This window comes from Panthera tigris, chromosome A2 (assembly GCF_018350195.1).
Source record: "Panthera tigris isolate Pti1 chromosome A2, P.tigris_Pti1_mat1.1, whole genome shotgun sequence".
NCBI classification, from domain to species: domain Eukaryota; kingdom Metazoa; phylum Chordata; class Mammalia; order Carnivora; family Felidae; genus Panthera; species Panthera tigris.
Genome location: NC_056661.1, coordinates 20,118,883 through 20,135,464, shown reverse-complemented (window position 1 = coordinate 20,135,464; position 16,582 = coordinate 20,118,883). Strand labels below are relative to the sequence as shown.

General features: G+C 52.0%; 1 protein-coding gene across 5 annotated transcripts in view; it reads right to left on the bottom strand.

Moving 5' to 3' along the window:
* The window catches only part of DOCK3 (dedicator of cytokinesis 3), a 579,897-nt gene that overhangs the window by 3,095 nt on the left and 560,220 nt on the right, over positions 1-16,582 (bottom strand). For all 5 annotated transcript variants that reach the window (XM_042979031.1, XM_042979034.1, XM_042979033.1 and 2 more), the window contains 12 exons: positions 16,383-16,549; positions 16,153-16,239; positions 15,495-15,674; positions 14,777-14,860; positions 14,538-14,654; positions 12,469-12,590; positions 11,056-11,194; positions 10,386-10,533; positions 6,499-6,617; positions 5,249-5,336; positions 1,350-1,472; positions 740-822 (listed from right to left, as the gene is read on the bottom strand). In XM_042979031.1, coding sequence (XP_042834965.1) covers positions 740-822; positions 1,350-1,472; positions 5,249-5,336; positions 6,499-6,617; positions 10,386-10,533; positions 11,056-11,194; positions 12,469-12,590; positions 14,538-14,654; positions 14,777-14,860; positions 15,495-15,674; positions 16,153-16,239; positions 16,383-16,549 — 1,457 coding nt within the window. The remainder of the gene's footprint in view (positions 1-739; positions 823-1,349; positions 1,473-5,248; positions 5,337-6,498; positions 6,618-10,385; positions 10,534-11,055; positions 11,195-12,468; positions 12,591-14,537; positions 14,655-14,776; positions 14,861-15,494; positions 15,675-16,152; positions 16,240-16,382; positions 16,550-16,582) is intronic.

Below are 16,582 nucleotides of genomic sequence, written 5' to 3'. Positions count from 1 at the left end.
GACAGGTGGGCTGGCCCACTAGGTGAAGAGAGGACCAAGTACCCGCACATATTGGATACACATTTGTTTCTTCAGCAGCTGCCCCCCAAGCAAGCCAGTGGAACCCCAGAATCAGCTACATTTCTGTGGACAAAAATGGCCCTGGCCTGGCTGCTAGGCATTTATATCCCGTGTGGCTCTGGGGTGCTGACAGAAGGGCTGGGTGGGCAGGCCAGTGCAGAGAGCAGGAAGAACCCCAGGGGACATAGGCCAGATGAATGCATTCTGTTGCTAAAATCTGTGACAGAGACTGTCTTTTCCAACATGCAGAAAAATTGAGTTTTCATAAGGCTTTGCTGTCTCCTGTTTCTTGCTTTTGACTGGCCTCTAGTGTAAAATGCTCTCTGATCTACCATGGAAATGTCTTTTCACTTCTTGAACTATAGTGCATTGATACCTAGTGGTGTCAGCAGGGAGTCCCCAAGCCCCTCACTGCCCCTTGCCGGCGCATTCAGGGTACTCATGTGTTGCTGTCCCCAGGACCCTCTGACCTCCCTGTCCCCATCGCATTGATTGCAGGACACATGGGTCATCTGCATCACAAGTGTGGCTCTGGCCACCCCCAGCTTCTGCCAGGCTGGTTGCTCTGGGACAGAGGAGCACGGAAGGGCTGTGGTTCTTTTCGTAGACCCAGGAGATTCCAGAGCAGACAAGAAGATTCCTTTCACACTCTTGTGGGGCTGTTGCTTCAATACATTACCTTGCGCAGAGTCCGGGCAGGCAGGGCCGGGGGGGTGTCACCCAGGGGGTGGTGGAAGGCGTCAAAGTGTAGGGAGTAATGACCTGCAAAGGGAATAGAACAAGAGCCTTAGCTGGGGCTTTCTTGGGCTGTGTGCTGGCACATCTTCCAACTGCGCAGCTGTGGGAAGAGTCTCCTGGGCACCCCTCAGCATTGAAGGTCACAGAAAAACCTCTCTTTTCACTGAAGTTCTCCAAAACAGGCTGCTGGAGTAAAAGGCACCTGTGCCACACAGAAGGTCAAGAAGGTCAAGTACGGCCAAGCCCATGGAACGGTGGGCCACAGGCAGTTGTAGCTCTCCGACAGGCTGGTGAGGAGCCGGCCAGCACAGTCTGTTCCATTGTCTTCAGCCCCCCTGGTTGGGAAGGCCTTCCTGAGCTCACCTGCTGTACTTGGAAACCTCACGACCCCAAAGCCCAGCAGGCTTCTTCCTGTGGTGGGGATATTTCTTCCTTGGCTGAGTCAGCCCAGAGAATGGCCCATCTTCTTAGTCTCGAGGGCTGCTACCCTCGCCTCTGAGTTGAGTCTGAAACCAGGGGCTATCTGGGGGACCCGCTGGAGGTCTTCTTACCATGCAGCAGGCTTCGGGGAGGCACTGGGGGGGCCAGGCTGCGCCCCATGTGGGCAGACAGGAAGGGCTGGGCCTCTCGGGCTCCGCTATCCAGGCTCCAGCTGCTGGGGGCTGCTGGCACTGCTGAAGGGTGGAAACAGATGGCATGAAGGGAGGTTACTTCTGAGCCATCCTCAGGGAGAAGCCCATCTTACAGCCTATGGCTTCTCCAGGTGTGCACTGTGTAGCCAGCACATGTGTGAGTGGCATGCCAGCCCCCCAAAAACACTGGCCACGTGAGACACTGTGGCCCATGGGGGAGAGTGACCAGGGACAGAAGCTGCTTAAGAGGATAGCAGCAGAGTGGACTGACGTCTGAAGAGTACTCAGGGTGAGGCAAGCTGAGAGACAGTGCAGCAAGGAGTGAACATCTGCAGCCTCCGGGATTTGTCAGAAGAGGACAGAGAACAGAAGTGAGCAGAGCAGAGTGGAACGGGCTGATGGGACAGAATGCAGACAGAATGCAGGCCACAGAGCTCCTCACCAGAGCCAAGTCAGGGCTCTCCAACTGCCCTGGCCTAACAGGAAAAGCAGGGAGCACAGGGGGCGAGAGGCACAGACTGCCCCATCCTAGAGCTAGTGCACAGCCAGGGTGTGGGCAGGAGTTGCCCCCCAAAAGGCCTCTGGTAACATACAAGCTGTTCCCACCCCACTGCTTCTCTGCCTACTGACTGGATTTGGGATGCACAAAGGGTTTTCAGGCAAGGACTGGTGTGCCTGCTGAAGGGAAGAGTATACAGCCCAAGAGTTGTGGCTCAGGTCTGGTTCCACCCGTGGCTTCCCAAGAAAAGGGAGGGCTGTGGGAATGAGGGTGCTTTTAGGCTTGCAGAGAGGCCCAGTTCCTGGCATCCACATGCCATGGATGCAGGGTAGAGCGGGCCTTGGACAAAGGGAAACAGAGTGTCCATCTATGCCAAGGAAGGAGGCCAGTGCCAGAATACTGGTCCGTTCACACCCCTCCCCCAGCCACAGCTGAGGTGAGCAACTTTGCAGGAGAGGAGAGGAAAGGAAGAATGGCTGGATCTTGGGCTAGAGGGTGCCACTCTGCAGGAACAGCAGGGGACATATAAATACTGTTGGCCAACTCCTCCTGGAGACCAAATACAACTGACAAGAAATGTGTCTTTTCTCTAATGGAGCTAGGCAAACATAATCTCCCTTTTGGGCTATCAGCAGCAGGGAAGCAGCTCATAATTCAGAGACCTAGCCCCCAGCTTTGTTCTGAGGCAGTTATAACTCAAGTGTGCCCGAAGAGGCTGGGGTTTGTGCTCTTCCAGCGCCAGGTACCGAGCGGGAAATGCTAGCGCCTAAAGGAATAGAGAGGTTCTGGAAAGGAAGGAGCTGGGGTCCAGCCTTCAAGGAGGATGTGGCCAGGAGAGGCTGGGCCCATGTGGTCCAGGGATAAGATAGTTATGCCCTTCTCCTTCCTTCCCATTAGTGAGGAACTCGAGGGCTTGCAGTAGAACACAAGGTAGAACTCTACTACCTGAACAGCCTCAGTTCTAAGGACTGCTCAGTCTCATGGGATAGCTGATGGCAGGTGGCTGGTGGGAGGGCATGGCAGTGATTGGGTGGGCAGGCACTCAGCTGTTGCCTAAAGGGAGGAAAGAATTCTGAATGTGATGAGCACCAGGTGGATTCCACCAGAAGGCCTCCTTGGAGAGCCTGAGGCAACTGAAGAACAAGATAGGCCCATTCTCACACAGACTCTCCTCAAGATGGGGCATGAGCTTCTGGGTCCTCATCACTGAAACTTGCTCTCTCCAAAGAGAAAAGTTCTAAAAAAAACAAAAAAAGCCCCCGAATTTCAGGAATTAAGAAGCTTGGAGGTGGGTCTGGGCAGCTTCCCCAAAGGGGTCCTGACAGCCCAAGCTCTCACTGCAGGGCCACAGATGTTCACCCACAAGAACCCACAGGAACTTGTGGGCAGCGAGGCTATGGGGCAAAAAAGCTGGCAGGCTGCAGGGCTTTTCAAAGGGTGCCTGCCTGAGCCACTCCAGTGATCCAGAACCATCTAGTTCACCCTATAGACTGATGTTGGTGAGCAATGAGGCCCATGGACCTCTGCCATGTGACACAAATGCACTGGGGCTAGTGGAAAGTCTAAGATGGAGCGACTTATCCTGGCAGAAGGGGGCAATCCCTACTGTGGCCTGGCCATTTCTTGCTCTGTCTCTGTGAACGGAGGTCCAGCACTGGCCTGAGAGTCACTGCCTGGCAAAGAGAGATGACAAGTGAGAAGCAGAGTCCTTGTGGGAATCAGGATCCTGATGACAAGAGAATGGTGATAAGTATGTATAGCTTCTGCCATGGAGGATCCAGGAAGAGACTTAGGGAGCCACTACTCTGGCCTGTGTGTTCCCACTAGGCAAATGTCTTATTTGCTGCCCACAAAACACTGGCACTGTGGCATGGACATGCTTGCTGTGGCCTCAGCCTCTTTCCTTCCCACACTTGGGGATGGGCATGTCCAGCTTCTTGCTGCAGCCTGGTCTGAGGCCTGGTGTTCTTCTTTGTCCGGTTGGCATAGGGTCCTGGTCTGGCCACCAGCACCCACTTGAGCTCTGAGCTCTTCTGTGCTCTTGGCTAGTTTTCAGATGGTCCCACATCTCAGAAGAAAAGATACTGTGGATTTTGGCCCCTGAGGCCAAAATGGCACTCTATTTTGTGGGAATAGGTGCAAGGTCCAGGTAAGCCGCATGTTTTTGGGATGTGCAGGCTTGAGGCTAGGAAGTCATCTTCGGCGGGAATCTCCATATCCTTTGTGGTTGAGCACCTGGTACCTATGCCTACCAGCCACTGAGGTTGTGGACCCAGTGTCTGGTCTCCTTAAAGAAGACACAGAGGCATGTCCTCTGTGGTGAGCAAGGGAGGAACAATGACAGTGGGGACAGTAGACAGCACTTGGTGAGGAGGTGCAATGACAACATGGTGACAGCTTTGGAGGTACAGGTTCTGATGGGACAGCAACTTGTATTCCTGGGGACTGAATTTGCCCTAAGCTCCACCAGATGAAGGAGAGGGAGGGGAAACTACAGGGAGAGGGGCTGATATGGGGCCAGGTTCTGGGTGGCAGGTGCTCTAGCATAATCCTCATATAGGTATTGCTTTGTGTTAAAATTAAGTCAGATCTCCATGTGTGAGGCTTTGGGCCAGGGTCATGTAGGGTCCAAGTCTGGTTCTTCCATCAGCTTGCTGCAGCGGGACACAGGGTAAAACTCCACTATCCAAACATCCCCTGTTCTAAGGACTGCCCGGGTTCATGCCCAAGTTGATGGGCTTGTAATCCCTGCTAATAAGATAGACTCACAGCAGCTGGCCACTTGCTGGCCAGAGTGGCTGCAGGAGGACTCAACTCAGAGTACCTAGGGCTTCCTTGGAGAGGATTGTCTCTGGGAAATTCACTTTGCCATGGTCTGTCCTTCCCATTCTTCTAGGAGCTTGCTCAGCCACAGGCCTATTCTGAGCAATAAGGAAAGGTCCCTGAGGGCCCAAGTTGAGAGTGACCAAAGGGGCCATCGGGCCTGCTGAATACTGGAGCTGGTTGGGAGAAGCCCAACAGTCTGAACACAGCAGCCTGAGTTTCCATAAACGTGGGCTCAGGGCAGGTAGCAGCTGGGGCCTCTCTGAAGGTGGGCCCTTGGGAGAGAGATACATAAACTAACAGGATCCAAACTTAGCATCAAACCGGACATGGGTTAAACAGTGAGCACAGGAGTTGGTCAGGACTCTGGACACACAGACAGGCCTGGGTGTTGGAGTGTGGCACAGCCTTGGCCAGTTGGTGCTCAGGGACAAGAGTCAGACACTCAGGATGGGGACAGACATGGGGGAAGGCCACCTGGAAAGGGGAACAATACCTTTTTCAGCCACAGACAGATTGGGATCACTGCAGGGTTTGCAGGATCCGACCACTTGCTGGAACAGGGCCCGCTGGAAATTTGGCAGCTGAGGGGGGAGAAAAATATCAAAGATGGTGAAAACAACCAGTTACACCTCAGGAGGCAGAGCTATGGGCCCAGGAGCCAGATCATATTAAGAGAAGACAGGGAAATCAAAGCAGTGGTACCGATCATGCTCAGCCATAGGAAGACTGTCCCTCGCTATCTGGCTCTGAGTGCTGCCATGTCAACATTGGAGGCACCTCCCTACAATGCCTGGCTGGGCTCCAAGCTGTCTTGTACATGGCCAAGAAAAAGGACATAGGCACCTGAGGGTATCTAACTGTATCCCTCTGTCCTGACAGGGAGACCCATTGGCAGAAAGGACTGAGGCACCCCTCTACCCCTCAGCACTGGCAGGCTTGGCCTCCTGGAGATCCTTGCACAGGCCCAAGTTAGCAATGTGGATAAGGCAAAGGGCAGCACTCAAGCCTAGAAAGTCACGGACAGGACTCACTGTTCTGATGGGCAGCTGCCAAGCAGGCCTGCTCCCTCTACCTGGCAGGGCTGACCAGGCACAAGGAAGTACAGCTGAGAAACACCTTGCACTCTGGGACTAGGTAACAGTTGCTTGGAGGTGATTTTCATGGACTCTGATAGAAGGGCAGGCAGATTGGGCAGAGGAAGTAGTTAATCCCCACAGCTCTTTGTTCAAGGCCCCCAGGTAGGACATCCAGAGAGCTGTGCAAATGGTGGAGAGAGTAGCCTCAAGAGGCAATGAGGGGCTTCAGATAGATGGATGGATGAAAGAGGCAGAGTCTGTCTCAGTGAGGATGCCCTTCACACACACAGGGAGGAAGACCATCCTCCAGACCCATGTCCACCACTGCCTTCTCAGGATAAGAAAGAATGAGGTTCCTCTGCTAGACTGTTTATGGATAAGGAGTCCAGGAAGCTGTACAAGCAATGGGTTGGCAAGAAGGACAGCCACACAAGCAATTGTGGCTCTAACCCGCCAGCATTCTTCCTACAGGTCCACTCCATCTGGATTGCTGATCCTCAGAGCCACTGCAGTCCTGTCCAGAGTGGGCACCCAGCAGCCTTCTGAGGGTCTTATGGCAGAATGAAGGAGGCACACAGGGCAATATAGAAAGCCTAGCAGATGCAATGAGGGCAGCCCAGGCCGCCATACTTGCAGCAGAGGGCAGTCAGTAGTCTGGGTCCACTACCTGTCCGTTCTCCAGGATGGCTGCTGGATACATGGCACTGCTTGGGCGGTCCCGGTGTGTGGGCAGCAGCAACATCATTTCCCGGGCGTGGCGGTACTTATCTGGCAGAGAGGGAGAGCCTGTAACCAAGTGAGAACAATCACGCACAGATGACAAGCCACAGATGGAAGGCCCAGCGGGCAAGCATCCTTGGGGCCAGGGAACCAGGGTAGGTGTCCCCTTGCAGCTGGGGTGAGGATGAGCTCAGCAAGCACAGGAGGAATGAAGCAGAGCCTGCTGGTGAGATGGTGGTGGGGCCACACCTGACGTCCCAGCTGAGGTGGGCATACTGCAGACTGGGGCAATGCAGGCCCACTGATAGAGCCCCCTCACGATGCTTAGAGGCAGATCATGAGAACCGAGGACAGGAGCTGGGCCCCAAAGGGCCCCCTGCACCCAGCGCTCTTGGGATATGGGGTGACCTGGATGCTGGGATCTTTCAGGGGGCCCAGCCATGGGCACAGGCCAGCTTGCAATGGAGCCATCACACAGAGACAGAGACACTGAGATAACATAGTGGCATGGTTCTTACTTGACGCATTGTGTCTCCCCACACTTACCGTCTCCAGATACCAACTGGCCCTGTTCTCAGCTGACCCCCTACCACCTTTGCCCAAAGGCTTCTCCTTCCCATATTCGAGGCCTCCAGAGCCTGGCCTCTGCTTTCCTTGCTGTCCTACCATAGCTCCAGAGCCAGGCTGGCTGGGGGCCCAGGGCCCTACATACAGGTGGCTCTCCAGAGTTTCTCTCTCTGAGACTTGCCCTTCAGTGAACTTGGGGGTCATATGGGAGCTAGTCTGGGAGTTGTGGGGCTTTAAGCCAGGCTCTTGAGTTGACTTGGTTCCTGCTCTTCTTTTGTGAGGCTTCTGTGGTGATATCCTCTGGCCTGAGGGGCTGTTACAGAGGCCAGACCTCAGCAGATGTGGTGGTCCAGTCCCCATCAATGCAGGCCACAGCTATAGGTCTTCAGGAACCTGTCAGCCTATGGTCCTTGAGGGTACCTTCCACAGAAATAGAGAGAACAGCTTTCTGACTTTCTTTGGGAATGGATCATTTGGAAGGCCCTCCAGACGTGTACCACTCGTGCCAGACACCAGCATGTCCATGAGAAACTAGCCCATGGGCAGCCTCTGGCTGGCTCAAGTGGTTGAAACCCCTCTGTGGCGTGCTCTTAGTGAAGCTAGAGAGTCCAAGGGCTCCATCTGAGAAGTGAACCTGCAGCTCTGGAGGCTCTGTGTTCTTGAAACCCAGGGTCCCTGGGGCCTTCCTTTGACTATGCCATGAAAGCACTGTCAGAGCACAACTAAAATAGGTCTCTGCAGTCAGCTTCCCCAGGAAGCTGCGACATTCCTCTTGTACTCATTTTAGACCAAGAAGATGAGCCTTAAATACCTTGAAGAGGTCAGTATAATAAAAATCAGTAATGGCTGTTTAGAGAAAAATGGAAAAGAGTTCCTAATTGCAATGATTTCTATAGTGCCTTCCCAGCAAGAAACTGAATGCTCCCTGAGCCCTGCCAGCCACAGCTCTGGACAGGACCCTTTTACTTAGTGTGCACAGAAAGAGACATGCACCTTTACACCAATCCAGTTACATCAAACTCCAACCTAACACCCATTCCACACCAGGCATGTGGTTGGAACATGGCACACTGCCTGACTCAGGCTGGCCGTGGTCCCTGATCTCACAGAACTCACAGCCTGGCCCACCAGGCCAACCCCACATCTGCATACTCCATGTGCTGACACATGTCAGGGGTGCTAGGATGGAGGGACAGTAGCCTGCAGGCCCCAGATGCTGTGCTGAGGATTTGAATCCATGTGATGGAGGCCCCTCTTGTGCTATAACAGAGAGGTGCTTTGTGCTACTGCCAAGTTTTCCAATTCTGCCACCTCACTTTTCTCACTGCCCTCAGCCCTGGGCAGCCAATCCCATGGTAGCAGAGAATGATGGTTACTTTTCATTAAAACATTTATATACCACAAGGACTTTGGTGTCACAGGACTTTTGAACTGCTTGAGTTGTAGTCTGGTAAACCCAAGGGAGGCTATGTCCCAGCATGAGGTATTCAAGGAGGATCAATCAGAATCTCCAGGTTTCCTAGCTCCACTCAGTCTTTTGACCATTAGGGGGAGCTGCCTACTTACAGGAGTTTAGACTGTGCCTTGCAGGCCTTCTGGAAGATTTCAACAGGGACCACAGCAGAGAGTGTCAATGGGCTTGGTGAGGTAGGCCACTGGTGTCATGACCACTCTTGGGTGTGGGGGAGGGGACTCCAATGCAAAGGACTCTCCAGAACACCTTCTCCATAAAAGCCTTCCCTTTACCCGTAACAACCAGAAAAAAGAGCAGACTTCTCCCTTCCCTCCATGCCCCCAGTGCATCTCCTACTTCATCTACCACATCTATCTGAAAAAGCAGTCTTCTTCTGTGATTCCAGATCTCTCTCCATCTTCTCTCACAGGGCCTACTTCTGGTATGCTACATACTGGCCTACAGTTTTCTCCAGATAGGCCTGCACATGGATTGCATGGATGGTGTAACCTAGAAATGAATTCCTGCTCCTTCTTAGTTGCCTCTGCACTCATCACCATTCCCAGCTTTGGGAATGTTTACTTTTGTACTTAATGTCTACTCCAGAAAGGGAAGGGGCTTCTGTCAGCCTTTCTCTATATGCTATCCTGGAGTTTGGCCCCTGTGATAGCTTGTCTCCAGAGATGGAAACCACCAATGCCTTCCCTTCAAAAACACACATGCCACTCTTCACATGATGAGGTGCAGTCTCATTCCCCACCTTGGTCTCTAGGTTGGCCTTAGTGACTTGACTAGTTGACAGAATGTGGCAAAAGGACCATTATGGGTTTCCAAGGTTGGGTAATAAGAAGCCTTGCAACTCTGCCTGGGTACCTTAGAATGCCTGTTCTGAGAAAAATCAGCTGCATGCTGTGAGAAGCCCGAGGTACAAGTAAAGACCCTCCAAAGTGACTCTGGTGGACAGCCCCAGCTGAGCTTCCAGCTGCCATCTTGGATATGCAGCCTAGCTGAACCTTTAGATGATTCCAGCCTCAGGTGACATCTGACTGCAAGCTCATGAGAGACTGCAAGCCTGGAAGCAATAGCCAGTGACCGCCTGGTGAGCTCAGACCACTCCTTTCTGTTGCCATCCTGCACAGCCACCCTGAGAAGCACTAGATCCTAGTCAGTATAGCTGATTTCCATTCCACTGCAAATGCTTCTGTCTAAAAGGGCAGAGAATCAAATTTCACTGAGAACTAGGATCAGATTGTGAAAAAGATGCTGGCTCAGAAAACAATATTGAGCCAATGAATACGAAATCAGGCAATAACTGGCAAAGTAAATAGCTTTTCACAGAGCCATCTCTCCTGATTACGCCTTTCTTAGCTGACAAGGTCTTTTTGGTTGCTGTTCTTTTTTAGAATAATATTTTCCAGGGTTAAGTTTAGCCTTCAAATTTAATTTTCATACTGTGCATTCATGCTCAGTTCCTCAAGATAAGACTCATTGTTGCCTTAACTTTGATTTTTATTCTTGCAAATGTTTCAATGGAAAAGAACTGAGCTTTCTCCTGGGCCACATGTCCTCTTACTGAGGTGGAGATGCGACAGCCAGCCACCTCGGTGGTAGCATAGCTATAACCGCTACTCAGGGCAGGGTCTGAAGCCAGACAGACTGCTGAGCTGGGAACCCTTGAGTCCTTAGTGCTAAAAGGGGAACATTCTCTAAGTCACAGGGCCGCTTTCAAAGACAGAGCCACAGATGAGAGGAGGACAAGTGGGGCTCATGAGGCCCTCTCCTCCCTTCTGCAAGCAGCGCCCTGCCCTCCTTACCTCGGGCACTGGAAGGGGCAGAGGTAATCATCTGGGATGGTGCTGAGTGAGTGGAACTCAGGCTGGAGGAAGAAGGGCTTGCCTGGGACGAGGACAGAACAGAGACGTTGGTGATTGAGCCCTGGTACCTGGGGTTGGGATACGCGAGCTGCAAAGGGAGAAAAATCAGCAGGATAGAGGTCTGAATGGCCAGGATTGTAGGACTGGCCCAGAGTTGGCTTCTTCATGCCATGAGGTGCCCAGACCCAGTGTCTGATGAGGTACCCTGGGTCCTGATGGGGGCCAGGATGGTGGCTGGCACTATAGGTTACCCTCACCACCCATGGAGCAGGGCTGTTGGGTCGATTCTAATGATGGTGCCCATATAGGATGCAGGACTTAGCCATCAGAAATGCCAGGAAGGAAGGCAATTTGGCAGAGGACCTTTCCCATGGGATCTCTAAGAGCAATCATGACTGAAGCTAGACTTCCTTCTTGGAAAATGATGCCTGGGAACTTTATTGACATGGGATGGAGCGGAGGGAAGGCAGTTTTACTGGCTCTGGGTATTCTGATTTCAGAAACTAGAGAACTAGGCAGGGGTATGAGCCCTCAGACCAAATAAGCCAGCAGAGAGGCGAGTCCTCCAGGTACGGTGCTCTGGCCCACACTCCTTGGACAGCTCTGGTACCTGCATATGGTGGTATAGATCCTCGGGAGCCTCGCCCATGGAGCTGTCACCCAGAACCACCACGTTTCCTGCTTCGCTAGATGCATGTGAGGAGAGAGAGGATGACGAATGGCGACCTGTGCCCATCAAGTTCATGGGGCTGCGAACAAGAGTGGGAGATAGGGAGGAGTCAGGCGGGGAGCTGAGAAACCTTGCTAGGTGGTAGGGGGACAGTGTAAGGGTGTGTGTGAAACAGTCACCCCTAGCCTCAGATGACACTAGTTTAGAGGGTTTCAGAGTTAATGCTTATACCCATTTGAGGCCTGGGGCAGTCCTGAATCCCTGCCTGCTGCTCAGGGGCCCCTGTTCTGGCAGGGCCAATAGTAGGCCGGCAAAGTCTCTATTTGGAGTTAAATGGTTTATGGCCACTCCATCTGATTATATAAGTAGTTTTTCAGTTAGGAGGGATGAAAGTGATATGCTCAATCAGGTCAAGGATTCCAGGTCCCCTTCCTATGCGATGTTACTCTGGGCCAGTAGCCACCCCCTGCTGGGATTTGCTCCTAGGCTCCTAGGCCAGGGGTATCTTCCTGGTATGAGGAAGCTGTCAAAATAGCTGGCTAGGAACCATCTGTTGACTTCCTTCCACATCTGTGGTTACAGGCTCATCAAAATACCCTCCTCTATCAATAGTAGGCAGTCCTTTTCATTCATTCCTTCTTATTTATAGAGGCCCACTCTGTGCTGACTTACTACTTACATTGGAAAACAAACCCAAGTAAGGGGCTCCTCTCCCTGGCTCCTCCTCTGATCTGGCCTTCCTGCCCTGGAGGCTTGGAGTATCTTCAGTTGAGCCCAGACAGACCAGGACTCCTGAGTTCAGAGTAGGGACACCTTGATGTGCTTCCACATCACCATGTCGTTCTCTCCCTTAAACTGACTGGTGATCCTCATTCCCCTTGGGATCAAGTCCAAAGGCCTGAATGAACATGGCCCATTTAGAGCTGGAACTGGCCCCCTTCCATGCCCTGGAATCCTGCACTCCAGCCACAAGACTCTGCTGGTAGGGCTGACCAGGCTGGCTTGTTCACATCTTGAGATGCCTGCATACGTTAGTCTCTTTGTCTGGATCTTGTTCTATCACCCTCCTAACCCCATCCCATTTCTGCCTCACAAACTTCTACTTACCCTTCAAGACCTACCCCAAATGCCCCCTCCTCTATGTTCTCACAGTACCATGTACACTTCTCTCTCTCCCAGGATGACTGGATGTGACCATGGGTCCTATGGCAGGAGCTGTGTGTTTGATGTGTGCATGGGTCAGAGGGTATGTGAGTGAATACACACACCTACTATTTCAAGCTTTCTTGCTCTGACCTTTGACATCCAGACTTACCTCCATGGAGGGGACCCTCCCCAGCTCTAAGGCCGTACCTGTGCCGGTGGGTCATCTTGATGCTCTCAGGGCTCATGGGACTATGGGATGCTAGGACATTTCCCCGTGGGGTGCTGGTGCCTGAACATGCAGGACTTAGCTTGTCCAAACCTGGAAACTCCTGTTGAGAAATGAATGTCCCTTCATCAGAGTAAACAATGAATAAGTAATTAAGGGGTGAGAGGGAAGGGCTGGCTAGTGGTAAAAATGTAAAAGAAGAATGTAAAAAGAAAAAAAATCAGATACTTTTGGCAGAACTGAATTGCTGACTTCTTTTAGGCAATGGCCCCTTCATGACTAAAACACTCTCCTAACTGCACTGGAGTCTAGACCAGAGGCTGAGAGGCCTTGGGTTGATCCTACTAAGAGAACACATCTGGAATAGGCTGAAGTTGCTCTGAGTTCACAGGAGTGTGTTAAGAGGCATTCTTGGTATAGAATAAGTGGACTAAGAGCTGAGAAGCAGGAGACGAGGAGTTGATTAACAGCTGTCAGTCAGTTTACGTAAGGACTGGGGTTGGGTTTACTGGACTGCTAAATGGCCCAACTCTCAGTGTCCTGGGTTAAGTTGCCTGTGACACAGTTTATGGGGACAAACGATGTAGAATCCTGATGTGGGCCCTAAGTCCTACTGGGGATATTTCTGAGCTTGGCCTAAAGAAGCAGCAGGTTTTCCATGCCCTTCTCCCAAAACACGATGAAATGAAAAAGAAGGGTAAACTGGAGAGGACACCTCCACGTGTGTCCTGGAGACCTTGATGTATGCGGGTGAGTATTTTGTGATCTTTGCTAAAGTGACCCAACAGCCTTGCATGGCAGAGTACACCTCCTGTTCTAGTGGTCAGGCTCTAGCCTGCTTGGGTCACTTGTGGTGATGAGGAAGTTCGCACATAGCAGAGACTAACCAAGAATGAGCGGTAATAGAATACCCATTAGATTTAGTGACACTACCCAAGTTCTTCACTAAATGGATATTTTAATTTTAAGGTAGAAACACAAAAGACTTTCACTTTCTCTGCATGTTTCACCCTGAAATACCATGGGAAAATCATTACAGAAAGGAGAAATTTCAGGCCCTATAGGCTTTCCTCTGAAAAATGTGCCCACTTCTCAAACTACAGAGAAGATTCTTTTTCTCTTTTTGGAGTCCATGCTATCTACAACTGGGCAGGAATGGTTGAGACATGCACTGGGGGCCACCAACATCAAGAACAAGGCAAGTCAACCCCAACAGGTTAGGCCACTAAGTCTGAGTGGTCCAGCCTCTCTAGGGCCAGTGATCATCCCTGAAGAGGAGCCTCTTGTCCGAGATGGCCTTGCCTAACACCAAACAGCTCTATTTTCCTTGTCGCAGATAATAAGGTTCACACCTCTTGAGATCTGGCAGCCAGACTATTTAGCAGATAGGTTTCTCTTGAAACACCTGGAGTCAGCTTTATTGTTGAAAATGGGGTGAGGGCACATAAACAGGGGTTTCAAGACCACCTGGGCCCTGTTCTCTGCCAGGCAGCATTCCCTGCGAGACTGCTGAGGGGAAACTAGTCCTGGAATACAGGCTCTGCTTTTGCTTGTGTGAATCCGTCTTTGGGCCAACCCTGCTGTTGAAGCCCAAGAGCCAGGTCAGAGTCGGGAGAACTTCTGGAGCAAGAGGGCTTGAAGATGGCAAGGGAAAGAGGGGAAAGAGGGAGAAGGGGAGAGAGGGCTGGCTCAAGCTATGTCTTACCTCTGTAGGTTCTTGGGATGAAAAATATCTCCAAAGAGATATCTACATGTGGATCACATAATTTAGCTCTTTTCTTCCTCATGTGAAAACCTCTCTTCACCAGCACAGTACCTTGAAAAACATTCTTTGCCCTTGAATCTGACTCCTCCTCAGGGATGGGAGTGAGTGAGGGGATCCTGGGCATCCTTCCCCTGGATAGAACACTCACCTCTGCCTCTTGCCCCTCTGTGGTGGGGACAGCTTTTCCTTCACATTCCCCCCACCCTTTCCTTTGGCTTGTTGCACAGTCTGCAGGGAATGGCATCTGGTTCTATGGCAGCAGGGACATGACAGGGATCAGCTTACATGGTAGAGGCTGGCCCGCATCATCTGGAACTGATCAATTAGCTTCTTATGCAGAGGGCGCATCTCTGGGTGCACAAACTTCTCATGAACTGCGAGCCCAACTCCAAGGACATGGACCTATTAGGGTGACAGATAAGGCCACTCTGCAAGTCAGGGAGTGGACCTTGACAACTGCAGCCATCCTGTGGTGCATAGCTTTTCCCTCGTGGCCACTGGCCTCTAAGCCCTGTAAGACATACCTGCTCCTGCATGAGCTCCTTGAGCTGGGTGATCTTCTCTGCATCTCCTGGGTGCTTGGCAATATAATCTTTGTCAAAGAAGGCCTGAGAAAGGAAAGGCTCAATCAGGAAGACTTCCCAGGACTACCCCTTAGAGGGGACCCAGGAAGTGTAAGTCTAAGGTACCATTTGAAAGGAAGGTCCCGACTCCTCACAGGTACACACACCATCTCCAGCCTGGCCTGCTTGGACCTCCTGCAATCGGAGGTGTGCTTTTTTGCATCTAAGAAGGACTGAAGGTGGTAAAATAATCTAAGCCTGGGTACTGGTCCCAGTCCCTCACAGAGCTTTGATGGTCTGGGTAGGGCAGGTAGGGCTGGTGGCCAGGGTGTAGGGCTCAGTCTCTTAGCCACCCACAACTTGCTTCTTGTGAAGGGCTGGGCTCCAGGGCTCCTCTTGGAGGCCATTTAACATCCTTCCCTAATCAGATGGATTACTCATCTGTCAGAGTTCAGAGAATAAAAAAGAAGAGACGGTCCCATAGGAGAGCCATGCCACAGAAATGAGGAGTGGTAGTGAGCCTCATGCCCGGGACCATCCTCCAGTCGGCTGAGGCACAGCTAGGGGAGGGCTAGCTGGGAAGGCTGCCCTAGAAGGCTGGGGCCTCAAGGAGAGGAGCCTGAGAACCACCTTCTCAGCAAGGCTGCCTGTTGTGGGTTTGGTCCAGGGCCCAGCTCACCTCTTGGTATCTTGCGACACCTCCATTGACAGCGGCATCGATGACGCCATTCAGGCACATGCTGAGCAGATTGATGTTGCCGTGTGCCTGTCTGTGTTGATACTGGCTAATCAGGGCCCGTAGTTCCTGGTTCTTGTTCTCAACCACTTGGATGGCATTCTCCAGAGGGCTCACCTCCACCTGAGGGCACAGGGCACAGGGCACACAATGTTGTCCCAGACATGATGACAACCCCTTCTTCATAATGATCCTGAGAACAGGGATCTAAGGCCAGTGATGCTGATTCTCACCCTTGTTCCTGTGGACTTAAGACTCCCTGACCCCTTTCAAATGTTCTCTTCTGATTTTTTGGCACTTAGAAGTATAGTAAAGAGTGAAGAACATCAGTTTTGAAGTCAGAGAGCTCTGACTTCCTGAACCTCAGAGAATAGTTTCCACATTTGTAAATTGGGAGATTAAAAATATCTGCTCCCCTGGTGTTGTCAGGATTAAAAGGGAGAAGATGTACAAAGCTTCTGACACAGGACTGGCCTGTGGCAGTCCAGGCCAGGCAGGTGGCCGAAGCTCTCTTTCTGTCTTTGGTCCTTAGAGAAAGGTCCCCAGAGCCAGGGCTGAGGGAGCAGCTGTGAAGATCAGCCCCATCCAAAACGTGTCTCACCAGTTCCCTCCTCTCCACTTCGAACCACCGAGAGATGCCAGGCAAGCTGTGGGTGAGGGTCAGTGTGGTACGCTCGATCCACAGGCTCTGTAAGGATGGCACAGACAGGGACAGGCCATTAAGCAATTTCTTCCACACCTGCCTGCTTGAGGGATGAGACAGGGACAAGATCCTGAGAAAGTGGGGCTTGCCCCTGGCCCCACTGCCCCTACTTTCCCACTGTTGTTCACCTTGAATTCATTCTCCTTGTCCTTGGGGCCTTTGTGAAAAGGCCTGTCGTACCGGAACTTCCTCACATTGTTGACACGGTAGAAGCTCTTGACGCGATCTGGGACTCTATCCATTTGCAGGACGTCCACATAATCTGGAATGGGTGTCACCGCATAGATCTGCAAGTCTGGGCAGGAAGTGAAGGGGAAACCCAGACTTG